Raw genomic sequence first — 17,133 nt, forward strand, 5'->3', positions numbered from 1 at the left:
TCTCCAACCTTTTGACCTCGCTGTCCCAGAGGACTGTCATAACTCTGGGCATCTCATTCACAATTGAGCAGGAAGAAAGGGAGCAGGATGAAGCCAGCTTTATCGTCCCTTTTATCAGGAAAGAACAAGTAATCCCAGAAAATCACAAGGGAGCAGAGAAAGCAGAGAACAAAACTCAGAACTGGCTTAATCCTTCAGGATCCCTCACCGAGATAAAGGAGTACACACCACAGCCTCAAGCAAAATCTCGGTTCTATCAAAGCCAAAGAAGACAGAGGGATGAATCTGAGGGCAGACTCTAACAGAAACAGGCACACATGGTATCAGCCATGCCAGGAACAAAGGTAAACCAAGTTCACTCATGCGCCAGCCTGAGAACTCAGTGAATACAAGTGCTCCCAAATCTGTCACATCCCAAACTGAACCAACCTGACTGCAAGGCACAAATGGATTGGCAGAGCAGAGTGCCAACAAGGGGCTGAGCTCTGTCACTCTACCATCTTCCAACTAGCCACAAGACTGCCTTCCAGAACCAGGGCTCAGCATAATACACCCGCATCCTACAAGAGTTTATAGCATAGCACCTCCTTTATTAAAGAGTAAGAAATAAATTAACCAGGCATGGTGGTGTGCACGTGCAGTCCTAGCTACTTGAGAGGCTGAAGTGGGAGGATCACTTGAGCCAGGAAGTTCAAGGCTGCAGAGAGCCATGATTACACCATTACACTCTAGCCTGGCAATAGAGCAAGACCCTGTCACTTATTTAAAAAAAAAAAAAAAGGTGGGAAATTTCTAAGAAAGACTTCTGAAACTTGCGTCTCACTTCCTTTTAGGGGCATACCCCATCATGAGCTGAACAGTTATTTACATTCTGAAAGGAGCAAAGCAAAGGACCCATGGAACTCAGGCTGGATAACTGTGATCTAAAAACTAACAACTCAGGGGCCAAACTGAGTCGTTTTCACTTTTTTTTTTTTTGAGGTGGAGTCTTGCTCTGTCGCCCAGGCTGGAGCGCCACGGCACGGTCTCGGCTCACTGCAACCTCTGCCTCCTGGGTTCAGGCAATTCTCCTGCCACAGCCTCCCGAGTAGCTGGAATTACAGGGGCCTACCATCACGCCCAGCTAATTTTTGTATTTTTAATGGAGACAGGGTTTCACCATGTTGGCCAGGCTGGTCTTGAACTCCAGACCTCAAGTGATCCACCCACCTCGGCCTCCCAAAGTGCTGGGATTACAGGCCTGAGTCTTAATTTATGAGACACCAGGATTAAACACCTTTGAAACAGGCAGAGGTCACATTCAGCCAAGAGGTATCAGTCCAGCTCCACTAGATCTTAACATGCTGGGACACATTCATACCCCTTAGTAAATAGCCACTGGCCCAGGTCCCTGCCACCCCAGCTGTCAAGGACCCACCCCCGAAGGACCCTGTGGACATCCCCATGATCCAGCGACCCAGGAGTTAACACAGAGCCCAAGGGGTACAGCACGCTGGCTTCTGACTTCCTCCCTAAGGCCAGCTTCTTTCTGTCAGTTGTCAACCACTTTTTTCACCTTGAACGGAGCTCTGCATTTTCTCTGCACCTTTAGCAGACATCCTTCCAAGGCTTCCCTCACCAAAAGCAGCTGATTTGCACGTGCATGAATACAAAAGAAAATCACCAACAGGGAACCGAAAGCAGGGATGGGCGAGTGAGGAACTGGACTTCCCCTCACCATCAAAAGGATGGACCTAGGGCTCCCCTGGCACATGCAGCTTCCTCCAAAATTAATTTTCTACAGAAATGAAATTGTTGCCCAAGGTGACCCAGTGAAGCAAAATATAAATTCTGCTTTGAGTGCAATCAACCATTTTCAAAAATCCCCACTGAAGATCAAGGAAGTCGGTCTCTCTCATTTTACAGTTGTGGGTATATTACCATCAACTGCTTCCCACTGACTGAAGATACATACAGAGTGCTGAGAGTAGGGGTTTGGCTTCCCGGGAAAATGAGCAGCGTGTTCTGAAGTCAGGGTCTTCAAGTGGTTATTTTGAACGCAGTCCTTTGGTGGCCTCTACCGTGCAGGTGGCCAGGTACCTTGCAAGACACTAGAGCTACAAGGATGAGCCTGTAATCCTAACACTTTGGGAGGCCAAGGCAGGCAGATCACCTGAAGTCAGTAGTTCGAGACCAGCCTGCCCAATATGATGAAACCCCGTCTCTACTAAAAATATAAAACTTAACCAGGCATGGTGATGTGCGCCTGTAATCGCAGCTACTCAGGAGGCTGAAGCAGGAGAATCACTTGAACCCAGGAAGCATAGGCTGCAGTGAGCCAAGATTGCACCACTGCACTCCAGCATGGGCAACAGAGCAGACTCCATCTCAAAAAAAAAAAAAAAAGAAAAAAGAAAACAGGTAGTTCCATACATAGGTTTGATGGAAGAAGAACTCAGGACTACGGGAGGGGCACAGTCCAGCTCAACCACGTAGGGAGCTCATGAATGGCTTTTTTAAAACAATTCGGAAACTTCGAGACAGAAGAGAACAAAACCACATGAGACACCACTTCACACCCATTAAGATGGCAATTATGCAAACAGAAAAAAGGAGGCCAGGCACAGTGGCTCAGGCCTGTAATCCCAGCACTTTGGGAGGCCAAGGTGGGAGGATCACTTAGGGCAAGGAATTTGAGACCAGCCTGGGCAAGATAGTAAGATTCTGTCCCTACGAAAAATAATAAAATTACCATATATATATATATATATATATATATATATATATATATATATATGAAAAAAGGGGGTGGTAATCACTCTCTGGTTCTCCCCATGTATACAATTAAAGCTATATACCTTTTCTCTAATTTAAAAAGCCAGCATTGGCTGGGCACAGTGGCTCACGCCTGTACTCCCAGCACTTTGAGAGGCCAAGGCGGGCAGATCATTTGAGGCCAGGAGCTCGAGACCAGCCTGGCCAACATGGTGAAACCCTGCCTCTACTAAAAATACAAAAATTAGCCAGGCACGGTGGCGCATGCCTGTAATCCCAGCTACTTGGGAAGCTGAGGCAGGAGAATCGCTTGAACCTGGGAGGTGGAGGCTTCAGTGAGCCAAAATCACACTGCTGCACTCCAGCCTGGGTGACAAAGCGAGATTCCATCTCAAAAAATAAATAAATAAATAAAAAGCCAGCACCAGCAAGGCTGTGGAGTTGGCAAGGATGTGGAAGGATGGTGGAGAAAATGGACCTCGTGTGCATTGCTAGTGGGAATGCAACAGGGTATAGCCACTATGGAAAACCCTCTGATGGTTCCTAAAAAAAAAATTAAACATAGAATTACCATATGATCCAGCACTGTCCTTCTGGGTATATGCCCCAAAAGAACTAAAAGTGGAAAAAACAAGTATTTGTATCTTCATATTCATAGCAGTACCATTCACAATAGCCCGTAAGTGGAAGACACCCAACTGTCATGGGAATAAACAAAATATGGGCTCTACATACCCTCAAAAACATTGTTCAGCCTTTAAAAAGAAGAAAATTCTGGGCCAGGTGCGGTTGCTCACGCCTGTAATCCCAGCACTTTGGGAGGCCGAGGCAGGCGGATCAGGCGGATCACAAGGTCAGGTGTTCGAGACCAGCCTGGCCAACATAGTGAAAGCACGTCTCTACTAAAAATACAAAAATTAGCTGGGCATGGTGGCGCGTGCCTATAGTCCCAGCTACTTGGGAGGCTGAGGCAGGAGAATTGCTTGAACCTAGGAGGTGGAGGCTGTGGTGAGCTGAGATAGCGCTACTTACTGTACTCCAGCAGACTGGGCAACAGAGCAAGACTCCATCAAAAAAAAAAAAAAGAAGAAGAAGGAAATTCTGACACATATTACAACACGGACGATCCTTGAAGATGTTATGCTAAATAAAGCCAGACAAAAAAGAACAAATATTACATGATTCCATTGGTACAAGGAACCTAAAATAGTAGAATGCACTGAGGCAGAAAGTAGAATGCTGGCTGCCAGGGGCACGCGTCTGGAGGGAGTGAGTGTTAGTGTTAATGAGTACACAGTTTCGGTTTGTAAAAATGGAAAGGTTCTGAGATGAATGGTGGTAATGATTATTGTATGACATGTGAATGTGCATTAAGTACACTTACACTGAATTGTACACTTCAAACAGCTGAAATGGTAAATTTCATTATGTATATTTTACCAATTTTTTTTTGTTTGTTTTGTTTTGTTTTGTTTTGAGATGCAGTCTCACTCTGTTGCCCAGGCTGGAGTGCAGTGGCGCGATCTTGGCTCACTGCAAGCTCCGCCTCCCGGGTTCACGCCATTCTCCTGCCTCAGCCTCCCAAGTAGCTGGGACTATAGGCACCCGCCACCACGCCTGGCTAATTTTTTGTATTTTTAGTAGAGATGGGTTTCACCGTGTTAGCTAGGATGGTCTCGATCTCCTGACCTCGTGATCTGCCCGCCTCGGCCTCCCAAAGTGCTGGGATTACAGGCGTGAGCCACCATGCCCGGCCATATTTTTTTTTTTAAGAGAGAATAGAAGTTTGGCCAGTAGGAGCTTGAGCGAGAGCTGAGGAAGGAAGGAGGTAGCAGAAGGGAAAGAACTGCCAGACTTGAAGAGTTTCAAGACAACAGAAACCAGGAGAGCTGCTCAAAATACAGGATTGGGCCAGGAACAGTGGCTAACGCCTGTAATCCCAGTACTTTGGGAGGCTGAGACGGGTGGATCACATGAGGCCAGGAGTTCGAGACCAGCCTAGCCAACATGAGGAAACCCCGTCTCTACTAAAAATACAAAAATCAGGCGGCGTGGTGGTACACACCTGTAGTGCCACCTATTCAGGAGGCCGAGACACGAGAATCACTTGAACCAAGAAGGCAGAGGCTGCAATGAGCCGAGATCATGCCACTGCACTCTAGCCTGGACAACAGAGCAAGACACCGTCTCAAAAAAAAAAACCAGAACTGAATCGTCTAAATTACTGAGAGGCACTAAGCAAAGCACAGGCAGTGGCACCGAAGGCCTTGCCCCACACAGGATCTGGCATTAGTGCTTTAGCTGCTGAATTGTGGAGAGGTCTCAAGAGTCCCAAGGCAGGGGCATGGCAGGAGGGGAGCTTGTGGGACTCAGGCCATCATTTATTTGCAAACTGGATGAAAGAGTTGTGATGTCTGACCTGACGCTGCCTGTCAGCCCCAGCATACAACACAGCATAAGAGGTAGAACAGAGACAGACACAGCCAGTAGGGAAGAGAGCCCAAGAAGCCAGATCAAGCACTGGATACTTTGTCCCAATCCTACAAGAGACCCACGGAAGAGCTTTAAGTTAGTGGGGTTACAGGGAATAAGTGGGGGAGTGGGATGGTCATTAAAGAAGACCACTCCATGATGTGCAAAGTGGGCCAGAGCTGATCAAGACTGAAAGCAGGAAAACACAAGTCGGAGAGAAGGAAAAGAACTCACAGAGGGTGGAGGAACCGCGAGTGGCTCAGGGACCCATGTGAGAGACAGAAAACAGTGCTCTGTGCGGGACTGGTTTTGGGGCAGAGGAGAGAGAGAAGGAGAAGGCTGGGAGGAAGCCCAAGAGCTGTCCAGGGGACCTGGGTAAAGGGCAGAGCCATTTACTTAGCAAGAAACACAGGAACACATATGGATGAAGATCAGAATTCAGTCTTGGAGACTGACAAGCCCGTGCTGTACACCAAATAGAGACATTCATGAGACAGAGTTCAAGGAAGTGCTCTGGGCTGCGGGTATGACTAAGAATAACAGGCACATACAGAGCAACTTCACCAAGGAATCCAAACAGTATGCATAGAAACAAGAGCCAACAATGAATCCAAGGATGAATAATATTTGAGGGTATAGAAGTGATATGCCAAGAAGGATCAGAAAAGAAGAAGAAAGCATGCCAAGAGGCTATTGCGTCGCAGAAAGCAAGGGAAGGCAGTGTTTCAAAGTCAGAAGATCCTCGATGCCCAAGGCTGCCGAACAGACAGGGAAGATTAGACTTAAATTTTACAGGCAGCTCTGCAACAGTAACTGTCTCTCTGGTATATTCTGAATGGCGCCGATCACCTTGTAATTGACTGCCAACCTGTAACCTGATGATGATATATCAGTGATTAAAAGAACATCAAATTCCAGCCAGACATGGTGACTCACGCCTGTAATCCCAGCACTTTGGGAGGCCGAGGTGGGCGGATCACCTGAGGTCAGGAGTTTGAGACCAGCCTGGCCAACATGGTGAAACTCCATCTCTACTAAAAATACAAAAATTAGCCAGGCATGCTGGCACACACCTATAGTCCCAGCTATTCAGGAGGCTGAGGCTGGAGAATCACTTGCACCTGGGAGGCAGAGGTTGCAGTGAGCTAAGATCATGCCACTGCACTCCAGACTGGGCAACAGAGTGAGGCTCCATCTAAAAAACAATCAAATTCCAAGGTCATGCCATCAAATGCATCAAACGCCAATAACAACAGTGGTTCCTTCTTTCTCCTTTCCCAAGTGGAATGGAAAATAATTCATTTTTCCATACTGTATTCTGTACTGGCTACTGGGGTTTCCAGTGGCTACAAAGACAGCAAGCCAAGTCTGTGTAGAGCTCTGGGTCACTTTTCATTAATTTTTGCTTTGTTCCTCAAAAATTAATCACTTTCCCTGTAGCACGCTGGAGTGATCCTGGTATATGGTACCTTGGGAACCATGAAATACAGTACTACACGGAATGAATAATGCCCTTCCTTCCAACCAAGATGTATTTGTTTATTGAACATAATTTTATTGAAGAACCTGTGTAGCGGCAGACACTATGCTAGGAGTAAAGAGAAAGCAAACAGACACAGTGTCCTGCCTTCACGAAGCATGCTATGTCATGGGATATACAGAAAACTGAATATGGTGTGATGATGAGGGGGTAAAGTGGAATCTCCTGTCCCTTGTTCTGTAAGACAAAGGCAGGCAAGCTTTTTTTTCTTTTTTCTTTTTTTTTTTTTCTTTTGAGATGGCGTCTCGCTCTGTCGCACAGGCTGGAGTGCAGTGGCATGATCTCGGCTCACTGCAACCTCAGCCTCCCAGGTTCAAACAATTCTCCTGCCTTGGCCTCCCAAGTAGCTGGGAATACAAGTGGGCACCACCATGCCCGGCTAATGAGCTAAGCTATTTTGGTCTTTTCCCTGCTTCTCATTTGCAGGAGGCTGCTCAGCACATCCTCATCAGCAGAAAACAGCCAGAGACTGCCCTTTTGTTCATCTCATTACCATGTAGGTATACCACTCTCCCTAAGACAGAGAGGGGCGGCCAGAACGAGAAGGCTGGAGATGGCTTGCAAATGTGTTGGTGGTTCTTTGATTACCAGGGCCAAGCAACAAAAAGATAAGAATTCTAGTCCTGATGGGAACAAAAAGAGCCATTCTTTGTGGCCAAAAGCTCTGCGCCTTAAGCAGGGATGAGATGGAGGAAGAGGTTCAAAGTTGAAAGGGTGGTGGGAGAGGAGGGTGAGTGGTTACACATTTCTTAGGTGTTAGGAACTAAAGCAGCTATTTCAAATGTGGTTCTCACTGAATCCCCCTGACAAACCCTCAAGCTAGGCGAGACTATGGCCTTCACAAGTGAAAAAAATGAAGGCTCAGAGGGAACTTTCCCTGAGGCCATTCAGACTCACCCTAGCAAGATGACTTCAAAGCCAGGGTTGCCTCTGCCTTGCCCGGCAGCTGCCCTTGGCTGGATGGAAGTGGACCAAGAACCTCAGGACTTATTCATTCCCCCAAAGGCAGATAAGATATAAAAAGAAGAAGTATGAGGGCCCAGGAAGCCTGAGGGCAGGTGGCCCTAAGAAAAGCTAAATCCCTGCAAAGCTCCTCACCCAGCCTGTAACACTAAGTCACTCACACACAGGGACTCAGGGAGGCGTCCGGGAGACGGGAAGCTGCAGAGACATAATCCAGGACACAGGAGGCGGCCAAAGCCATTGGCAGTGATTTCTATGAGGACTGAAGTAGTCCTTGATGCTGGCTTTTCTCAGACGGGATCCCTCCCTCCCTGGCTTTTGAAGAAGGAGCACAGAAGCACGGCAGAAAATTCAACAGGGACAGGAATCTCTCTTTGTTGTTGTTGTTGTTGTTGTTGTTGTTTGTGAGACGGAGTCTCGCTCTCTCGCCCAGGCTGGAGTGCAGCGGCACGATCTCGGCTCACTGCAACTTCCACCTCCCAGGTTCAACCAATTCTAAATGTGAGTCACCGTGCCTGGCTCCAACAGATCTTTTTTAAAGAAAAAAAAATTATTAAAATTATTTTATTGATACGTAATATTTGTACATATTTATACGGTACCTGTGGTATTTTGATACATGCCTAGAATGTGTAATAACTTTCAACAGATCTTAGCTTTTTTTTTCTTTAGGCAGTCTCCCAGGGCTAGAGCAGGCTCAGAGAGACTCCTAGATCTTTGATTCATTTCTGAAAATGAGTAACTGGTGAAATAAACAAGAAACAAAGATCTAGGAGCCTCTCTGAACTTACCCTAGCCCCGGGAGACTGCTCAAAGAAAGAAAAAACAAAAAGCAAACATCTGTTGAAAGTCATTACACGTTCTAGGCATGTATCAAAATATCACAAGTACGAAGGCCGGGCGCAGTGGCTCACGCCTATAATCCCAGCACTTTGGGAGGCCGAGGTGAGCAGATCACAAGGTCAGGAGTTCGAGACCAGCCTGGCCAACATGGTGAAACCCGTCTCTATTAAAAATACAAAAATTAGCCGGGCATGGTGGCGGGCACCTGTAATCCCAGCTACTCAGGAGGCTGAGGCAGGAGAATCGCTTGAACCCGGGAGGCGGAGGTTGCAGTGAGCCAAGATGGTGCCACTGCACTCCGGCCTGGGCGACAAGAGCAAGACTCCGTCTCAATAAAAAATAAAAAAATCACAGGTACCCCATACATATGTACAAATATTACGTACCAATAAAATAATTTTAATAATAATTTTTAAAAAAAGAACTGTTGGAGCAAGGTACGGTGTCTCACATTTGTAATCCCAGCTAGTTGGCAGGCTGAGGTGGGAGGATCACTTGAGCCTAGGAGTTTGAGACCAGCCTGGCCAACAGAACAAGATCTCCGTCTCTATAAAAGTTTAAAAACCAGCCGGGCATGATGGTGCAAGTCTTCAATCCTAGCTATTTCAGAGGCTCAGGCAAGGGGATCACTTGAGCCTAGGATTTGCAGGCTTCAGTGAGCCATGATCACACCACTGCACTTCAGCCTGGGCAACAGAGCAAGACCCCAACTCTAAAAAAATAAATAAATAAAAAGATCTGTTGAAGGGCTGAGAAAAAAGGAAGGATGATATAGCAACATGAAGGAGAGGGAAAGGGTAAGGATTCTGTTAGCAGAGAATTTCCACACACCGCCCCCAAATGCAACAAGGTCCAACTTTTGGCTGTGAAAGGAGAACCAGCCAAAGACAGCACATTTTACTCAGCAACGACACTGATATAGTGATAAGAAAGATTCCAGGATTCGCAGCAGCCGTGGCCAGGGCTGGAACTGAAAGTTCAGGGGAGGAGGAGACCACAGGACATTTGTTACATGACATGATCCACTTCAAGGTTCAGCTCCAAAGCAGATCCCTATGAACAGTTTCCTCATCTGTACAGTGGCAATAATAACAGTGCCCACTACTCACAGGGCTATCAAAGAACTGAATGAGTTAATTTACATCAAAGTGCAAGTCTTGCACTAAGTACTAAGCGTTAATAGTTATTATTTGGCATTATGCTTGTCATTCACATGGAAATGTTTTTCCAACATTAAATTGGTTGATAACAGAACCTCTGGGGTTTCTGTTGCTGGTGTTGAAGACATTTAATTATGAAATGCCATGCTATCCTCAGGCATCAAATTAAAACAGATTATTAATTTCCCAGCGACTGGCATGCCACACTGGTGAAATAAACCAGTGTGCTGCAGGTCCCCGAACCCAGAGGAGACTATACCATGTGGCTCTGAGAATCTGCACAAAAGATGACTTCATTTAAATTAAGATGCCAGACAACACCATTACGTTTTGACTACCATTAAGACATGGATTTCTGTGCCCACACACCACCCCACCAAGTCCCACGCGATGACTGCCCTGCCCACTATTAAAAAATAAATTAAAAGAAAAAGAGCAGAAGGAAGACAAGCTCCTCCAAGCTACAGCCAGGCAGAGCAGTACCTGTTTCGGTTTTGCTGGCAAAGCCCGCTGCCTGCTTGATCGCTGCCGCTGTGAGTGCCAATCCTCGACTCCTCTTCAAGCCATGCTGCAGGACGGCTTCAAACTGGGCACACAGACAGGTGACCCTGTGAGAGAACCAATGACTCATCAGTCCCCCCAGAAAAGGGAGCAGCAATTAGGGCGGCCCCAGCATCTCCAGGAAGTGAGTAAGCCGCCAGGTGTAAACCTCAGCATGAAGGCAGACAGGAGCCACCTGGATTTGCAGGCTGGGTAACTGACCCGCGCCACTCCACACACCTCCCGTGTTGATGTTCATTTCACAGAGCTCAGGATGCCCAGCACAGTCTACCCATATGCATCAGACTGGCACAGTAACAATTCACAAGGAACATGGGAACAGGGACGGGTGCCAACTGGCGGGGGTGCAGAGGGGGTACAAGTTAAAAACCAATCCCTTCCGTGTGGGGAGCGGTTGGATGTTAATTGCATCCAATTCACAAGTTTTAACTCTAATTCATATTACACGTAGTTTAAGGAACAAGATTATGTTTTTGGAGACTGAATTCACCAGGCTGCCAAATTGGAAACATTGTGTAATTTCATGGCCTGTTACATGCTCTAAAAAAAATATGAATTCTGATTCTCATTCTTTATTCTGTTATAAGAGATTACATGCTCTAAAAATAATAATAATATGAATTCTGATTCTTGTTCTTTATTCTGTTGTAAGAGATTACATTGTGAACTGAGATCGTGAGTTGATGGAATTTTCAATTAAGTTACAATTACTGTGCATTTAATTGAATTTGTTTCTCAATAACCAAAGAAATAGGAAATTCAGGAACAAAGAGATGAGGTCACAGCAACTGCACTTGATCTTAGCAATCTTCTCAGGGCTCCTCAGCCTCTGCCCAGTTGGGTCTGTGGACTTCTGAGCCCTTTCCATTCATTCATACAACAAATCTTAAGAAATTCTGAATGTCTCCCATATGCCAGGCACTGTTCTAGGCTCTGAGGGGATGACAGTGGGAGTGAGACAGGCAAGGTTTCTGCCTTACTCATGTGCATGTTTCTAGCAAAGAGAGGTACACAAATAAGTTAACGAGACCATTTCAGTTAATCAGAACTTAGAAGAAAATAAGACAGGATGAGATGGCAAGTGGCGATGGGGCAAGGACAGGCTTAGATTCTGTGGGCTGAATGAAGGTGGCCTTGGAATTACAAGCTGGATATGACAAGGGCAGCAGGCTGGAAAGACAGGCCCAGTGCAAAGGCCTTGAGGCCACCACCATCCGGCTCAGCCTTGCCTGGCCTCAGGCATTTGCTGCTCCACCCATCCCAACACCCATGGTAACAATACTCCAGGTGTTTATCACTCTGTGGGTAGTAAAATATTTTCATACCCATTATTTTAGTCTTCTCATCAACACTCTAATATAGATGAGGCAGGTATTATTATCTCCATTTTACACTTAAAGAAGCTGAGGCTAAGGACATTTACGTGACCTCCTGAAAACTGCATAAAAAAGCAGTGACATCTGTACCTGAACCCCATCCTCGCAAGCTGATCCAATGTAGTTTCCTCCATCCCCCATATCACCAAGACAAACATCCTTTATTCTAAGATAAAAGTCCTCTAGCTCCCTTACTCAATCTTTACTCGTCATTTTTTCTACACCACACACCCCCAACACAGCATCAGCAAATCCACAGCATTCACGCCTTTCACTGTATTCTGTGCCCATGACAGACATCACTAATCGATCCCGGCATTGTAGGACACCACTGGCAAATGACCAAAGCTGGCCCTGCACAGAAGGAAGCCTATTAGGCATAACAAATCTAATACTTCCCCTCAACCATACTGCTTGGTTTTCACCTTCTATCTTACCTTGCTGGATTCCTGGCACCTAGCTCAGCACCTGGTATATAGTGTGTGTCCCACAAATGTTTTTCCAGTGGGTAGGTAAATGAATGATTAACTTTGAACCAGAGATCCCAGAATACTCCCCCACACTGAAACAAACCTCTTTGCTGGGCAGATATCACTCTTAATTATTATAGATGTACATATGCTAGTCTCTGTACACATAGGCACTTTTTTTTTTTTTTTTGAGACGGAGTTTCGCTCTTGTTGTCCAGGCTGGAGTGCAATGACACAATCTCAGCTCACTGCAACCTCCACCTCCCGGATCCAAGCGATTCTCCTGCCTCAGCCTCCCATGTAGCTGGGAATACAGGTGCCTGTCACCACGCCTGGCTAATGTTTGTATTTTTAGTAGAGATGGGGTTTCGCCATGTCGGCCAGGCTGGTCTCCAACTCCTGACCTCAGGTGATCTGCCTGCCTAGGCCTCCCAAAGTGCTGGGATTACAGGTATGAAGCACTGCGCCCAGACTCATAGACACATATTTTAAGGCTTCCTGAAAGCTGGGACATCCACCAAAACTCCCTACCACAGAAACCAAAAAAATGGCACATAGCAACATTGACCCAGATCAGGGGTCTGTCTCAGAGAGAAAAAAAAAAACAAGAACAAAAACAAAAAAACTCTAGGGTATGTTGAGAGTTCTCTGTAATTAACCAAAGCCTCTATCTTTAAAAGAATCTTTTGCAAATACAGCAATCAACTCAACAATTGCTATCAGTTTGCTTGGTTCCAATGCAAAAGTCAATAACTGCCCAGCGAGCTCTAGATAAAACCAGGGCTCTAAGAGGAATGGAATGCAGGCAAACTGCACAAATCCAGTCCCCAAGGTTTGGGTTACATCATCAGTACTGTGTCACAGAGGCACACAGGTCACAACTAACCTAACACTGCACGAATACCCAGGTGGATGCTAGTCCTTTAATTAGATCATTATGATGCCTTCCTTGCCAAAGGCCGTTCTACTTAACACCCTCCCCACATGCCCTTTCCACCTCCCGTTTGGATCTGAGCACGTATCTACTGGTCATTCAAGACAGATCTCAGCTGGGTGCGGTGGCTCACACTTGTAATCCCAGCACTCTGGGAGGCCAAGGCGGGTGGATCACCTGGGGTCAGGAGTTCGAGACCAGCCTGGCCAACATGGTGAAACCCCATTTCTACTAAAAAAAAAAAAAAAAAAAATACAAAAAATGAGCTGGGTATGGTGGCACATGCTTATAATCCCAGCTACTCTGGAGGCTGAGGCAGGAGAATCACATGAATCCGCAAGGCGGAGGTTGCAGTGAGCCGAGATCATGCCATTGTACTCCAGCCTGGGCAACAAGAGCGAAACTCAGTCTCGAAAGAAAAAAAAAAGACTTAGCTCACGTATTCCCTCCTCCAGGAAGCCTTCCTGAATGTTTCCTCATTCTGAGCTTCTTTGTACTGCAGCGCTCACCACTCTCTGTTAATGGTCTGATTTCCAGGGCTGCCCGCTCTTGCTAACTGTGAGCTCCCGTGCACTTAGTGCCATGCCTGGTTGCTACAGAGAATGTGACCGACATGGTCTCTCCAGTCAGGGAACTCAAGATTATGAAACTGATGTATATTTTGGTGGGAGATGCATCTCATGAGATTTTGTATAATTTGTCATTCAAATCCAGGTCAATTAAAACTAGTGAATCAAGTAGAACACACCTGTCCAAGCACAGGAATCTACTCTTTAGCTTCTGGTGGGCACATCTTGGAAGCACTATGTCATACACTAGGTCACGCTAAGGCTTTCCACTGCTTCCCATCTTACATGGGAAGTTAATTAAGTTAATGAACCATCTTATATGGGAAGTAGTAGATGATAATTCCCATGAAATGAAAGGGGCACTAGTTTTAGTACAGTTCTTTATTCTTTTCTTTTTTTTTTTTTTTTTTTTGAGACAGGGTCTTGCTCTGTTACCCAGGCTGGAGTGTGGTGGTGTGATCATGGCTCACTGCAGCCTCAATCTCCCAGGCTCAAACGATCCTCCCACCTCAGCCTACCAAGTAACTGAGACTACAGGCATGCACTACCACGCGCAGCTACTTTTTTTTTTTTTTTTTTTTTTTTTTTGAGACAGAGTCTCACTTTGTTGAGAGGGCTGGGGGGTTCCCAGAATACTCTCTACTGCAGACACTCTGGCTTCACTGGAGAGGTCAGCTGCCTCCTTGCCATTTTATCACATCAAACTTCCATTCCAAGTTAATGAACTAGGAATATTATTTTAAATAAGTGGGTCACTTAACAACAGTGAATATCTTAATTTTTTAAAAAGCACCAGTCAGGTGGGGCACAGTAGCTCACACCTATAATATCAGCACTTTGGGAGGCCAAGGCAGGCAGATCACTTGAGGTCAGGAGTTCGAGACCAGCCTGGCCAACAGAGTGAAATCAAAAACACAAAAATTAGTTGGGCGTTATAGCGGGCACCTATAATTCCAGCTACTGGGGAGGCTGGAGCAGGAGAATTCCTTGAACCCAGGGGGGATAGGTTGCAGTGAGCCGAGATCACACCACTGCACTCCAGCTTGGGCAACAGAGAAAGACTCGGTCTCAAAAAAAAAAAAAAAAAAAAAGCAATAAGGTACCGATCCATGCTACGACATGGAAGAACCTTGAAAATATTATGCTAGAGGAAGGAAGCCAGGCCCACACCACCACACACTGTATGATTCCATGAAACGTCTAAGAAGGGTAAATACAGACAGTCCTCAACATAACCATGGTTCAATTTATGACTTTTTGACTCTACAATAGGATTATTACGACAAAATCCCATCATAAGTCAAGGAACACTTGGATATAGAAACAGAAAGTCATTTAATTAGTGGTTCTCTAAGGCTGGGGTTGAAATAAGGGATTAAGAGTTAACTAGCACAAGGGAATTTGGGGGGATAATGGAAATACTCTAAAACTGAATTGTGATCCATGGTTGCACAACTCTATAAATTTATTAAAAAGCACAAAAATCAGCTGGGCATTGTGGTGCATGCCTGTAATCCCAACACTTTGGGAGGCTGAGGTGGGCAGATCACCTGAGGTCAGGAGTTCGAGAACAACCTGGCCAACATGGCAAAACTCCATTTCTACTAAAAATACAAAAATTAGCTGGGTGTGGTGGCAGGCTCCTGTAATCCCAGCTACTCTGGAGGCTGGGGCTGGAGTATCACTTGAACCCGGGAGGCGGAGGTTGCAGTGAGCCGAGATTGTGCCACTGTACTCCAGCCTGGGCAACAAGAACAAAACTCTGCCTCAAAGAAAAAAAAAAAAAAAAGCACAAAAATCACTAAATTGAAAAAAAAAAAATCACTCAATTGTATACTTACAATTTTAATCGTATATAAACTAGACCTCAATAAAGCTGTTTAAAAAAAAAAAAAAAAAAAAAACTTCCAGGTGCTCAGTAAAAGTCTGATAAAGTAGCAAAAGAGCTGAGAATGGAAAATGAAGTGACTTCCTCCTGCTGCATTTAAAACTGTCCACCAAGACCAGCATAGCTGGACACTGCACCAGCTCAACTAGTTTTCTGTTAGGATTCAGCAAGCATTTGTTTTCATGAGCTTTGTCCTATCTTTTTTTTTTTTTGAGATGGAGCCTCGCTCTGTTCCCCAGGCTGGAGTGCAGTGACGTGATTTCGGCTCACTGTAACCTCCACCTCCCAGGTTCGAGGTTCTCCTGCCTCAGCCTCTGGAGTAGCTGGCATTACAGACACACGCCACCACGCCCGGCCAATTTTTTTGTATTTTTAGTAGAGACAGGGTTTCACCATGTTGGCCAGGCTGGTCTCGAACTCCTGACCTCGAGTGATCCACCTACCTTGGCCTCCCAAAGTGCTAGGATTACAGAAGTGAGACACCAAGCCCAGCCTGTCCTATATTTCAAGACTGCTTAATTTGCACACTAATGTATTAAAAGATTCCTGAGAATCGTATACTTTTGCGTGGCAAATATTAGAACAACAGGATCAGCCTTGAATGCTGCATTTTTATAAACTGCATCAAATTAACCTTGTGACAGAAGGACCTATTTACTTGATACTTTTTTCATTTTTTTTTTTTTTTGAGTCAGAGTCTCGCTCTGTTGCCCAAGCTGGAGTGCAGTGGCGTGATCTTGGCTCACTGCAACCTCTGTCTCCTGGGTTCAAGCAATTGTCTGCCTCAGCCTTCCAAGTAGCTGGGATTACAGGCGTGTGCCACCACACCCAGCTAATTTTTTTGTATTTTTTGTAGAGATGGGGTTTCACTGTGTTGGCCAGGCTGGTCTCGAACTCCTGAATTGTGATCCGCCTGCCTCAGCCTCCCAAAGTGCTGGGATTCCAGGCATGAATCACCGCGCCCGGCAATTCTTTTACTATGTTACAGCTTTACTGGAGCCTTTTTGAGAAAACCAAGTACAATCATGAAAATGGACTGGTTTATCGTCATTTGTAAAATTCCAATGTTAGCTGGAATGGAGTCTGCTGTACCAATGAAAATGAATCAATAGTATGAGCCATATCTCAGATTTAAAACAGTAAGAACAAGGCCATTACATGACAATCATTTGAAATGGGCCATGAGGCCGGGCTCAGGGGCTCACGCCTGTAATCTCAGCACTTTGGGAGGCCGAGACCGGAGGATCACCTGAGGTTAGGAGTTCCAGACCAGCCTGGCCAACATGGCAAAACCCCATCTCTACTAAAAATACAAAAATTAGCCAGGCATGGTGGCGAGCGCCTGTAATCCCAGCTACTCTGGAGGCTGAGACAGGAGAATCACTTGAACCCAGGAGGTGGAGGTTGCAGTGAGCCGAGATGGCACCACTACACTCCAGCCTGGGTGATGGAGCAAGACTCTATCTCAAAAAAAAATGAGCCATGAGCTATATTTATGTTTAATTAATTAACTTTTCAAAAAGGTTCACATCTTTAATCCATGAATTTCCGTAGCAGAAATCAATCCTAGACTATAATCTACTAATCAGATAAAAATCTAAGA

The 17,133-nt window shown here is 45.7% G+C and overlaps 1 protein-coding gene across 1 annotated transcript in view; it reads right to left on the minus strand.

Annotated features, from left to right (window-relative positions):
- LOC129468145 (sorting nexin-29) overlaps positions 1-17,133 on the minus strand; it is a 155,316-nt gene that overhangs the window by 93,860 nt on the left and 44,323 nt on the right. The window contains exon 4 of the mRNA XM_055253313.2: positions 10,216-10,340. Within this exon, the coding sequence (XP_055109288.1) occupies positions 10,216-10,340 (125 nt within the window). The remainder of the gene's footprint in view (positions 1-10,215; positions 10,341-17,133) is intronic.

Source organism: Symphalangus syndactylus, chromosome 18 (genome assembly GCF_028878055.3).
Source record: "Symphalangus syndactylus isolate Jambi chromosome 18, NHGRI_mSymSyn1-v2.1_pri, whole genome shotgun sequence".
NCBI classification, from domain to species: Eukaryota; Metazoa; Chordata; class Mammalia; order Primates; family Hylobatidae; genus Symphalangus; species Symphalangus syndactylus.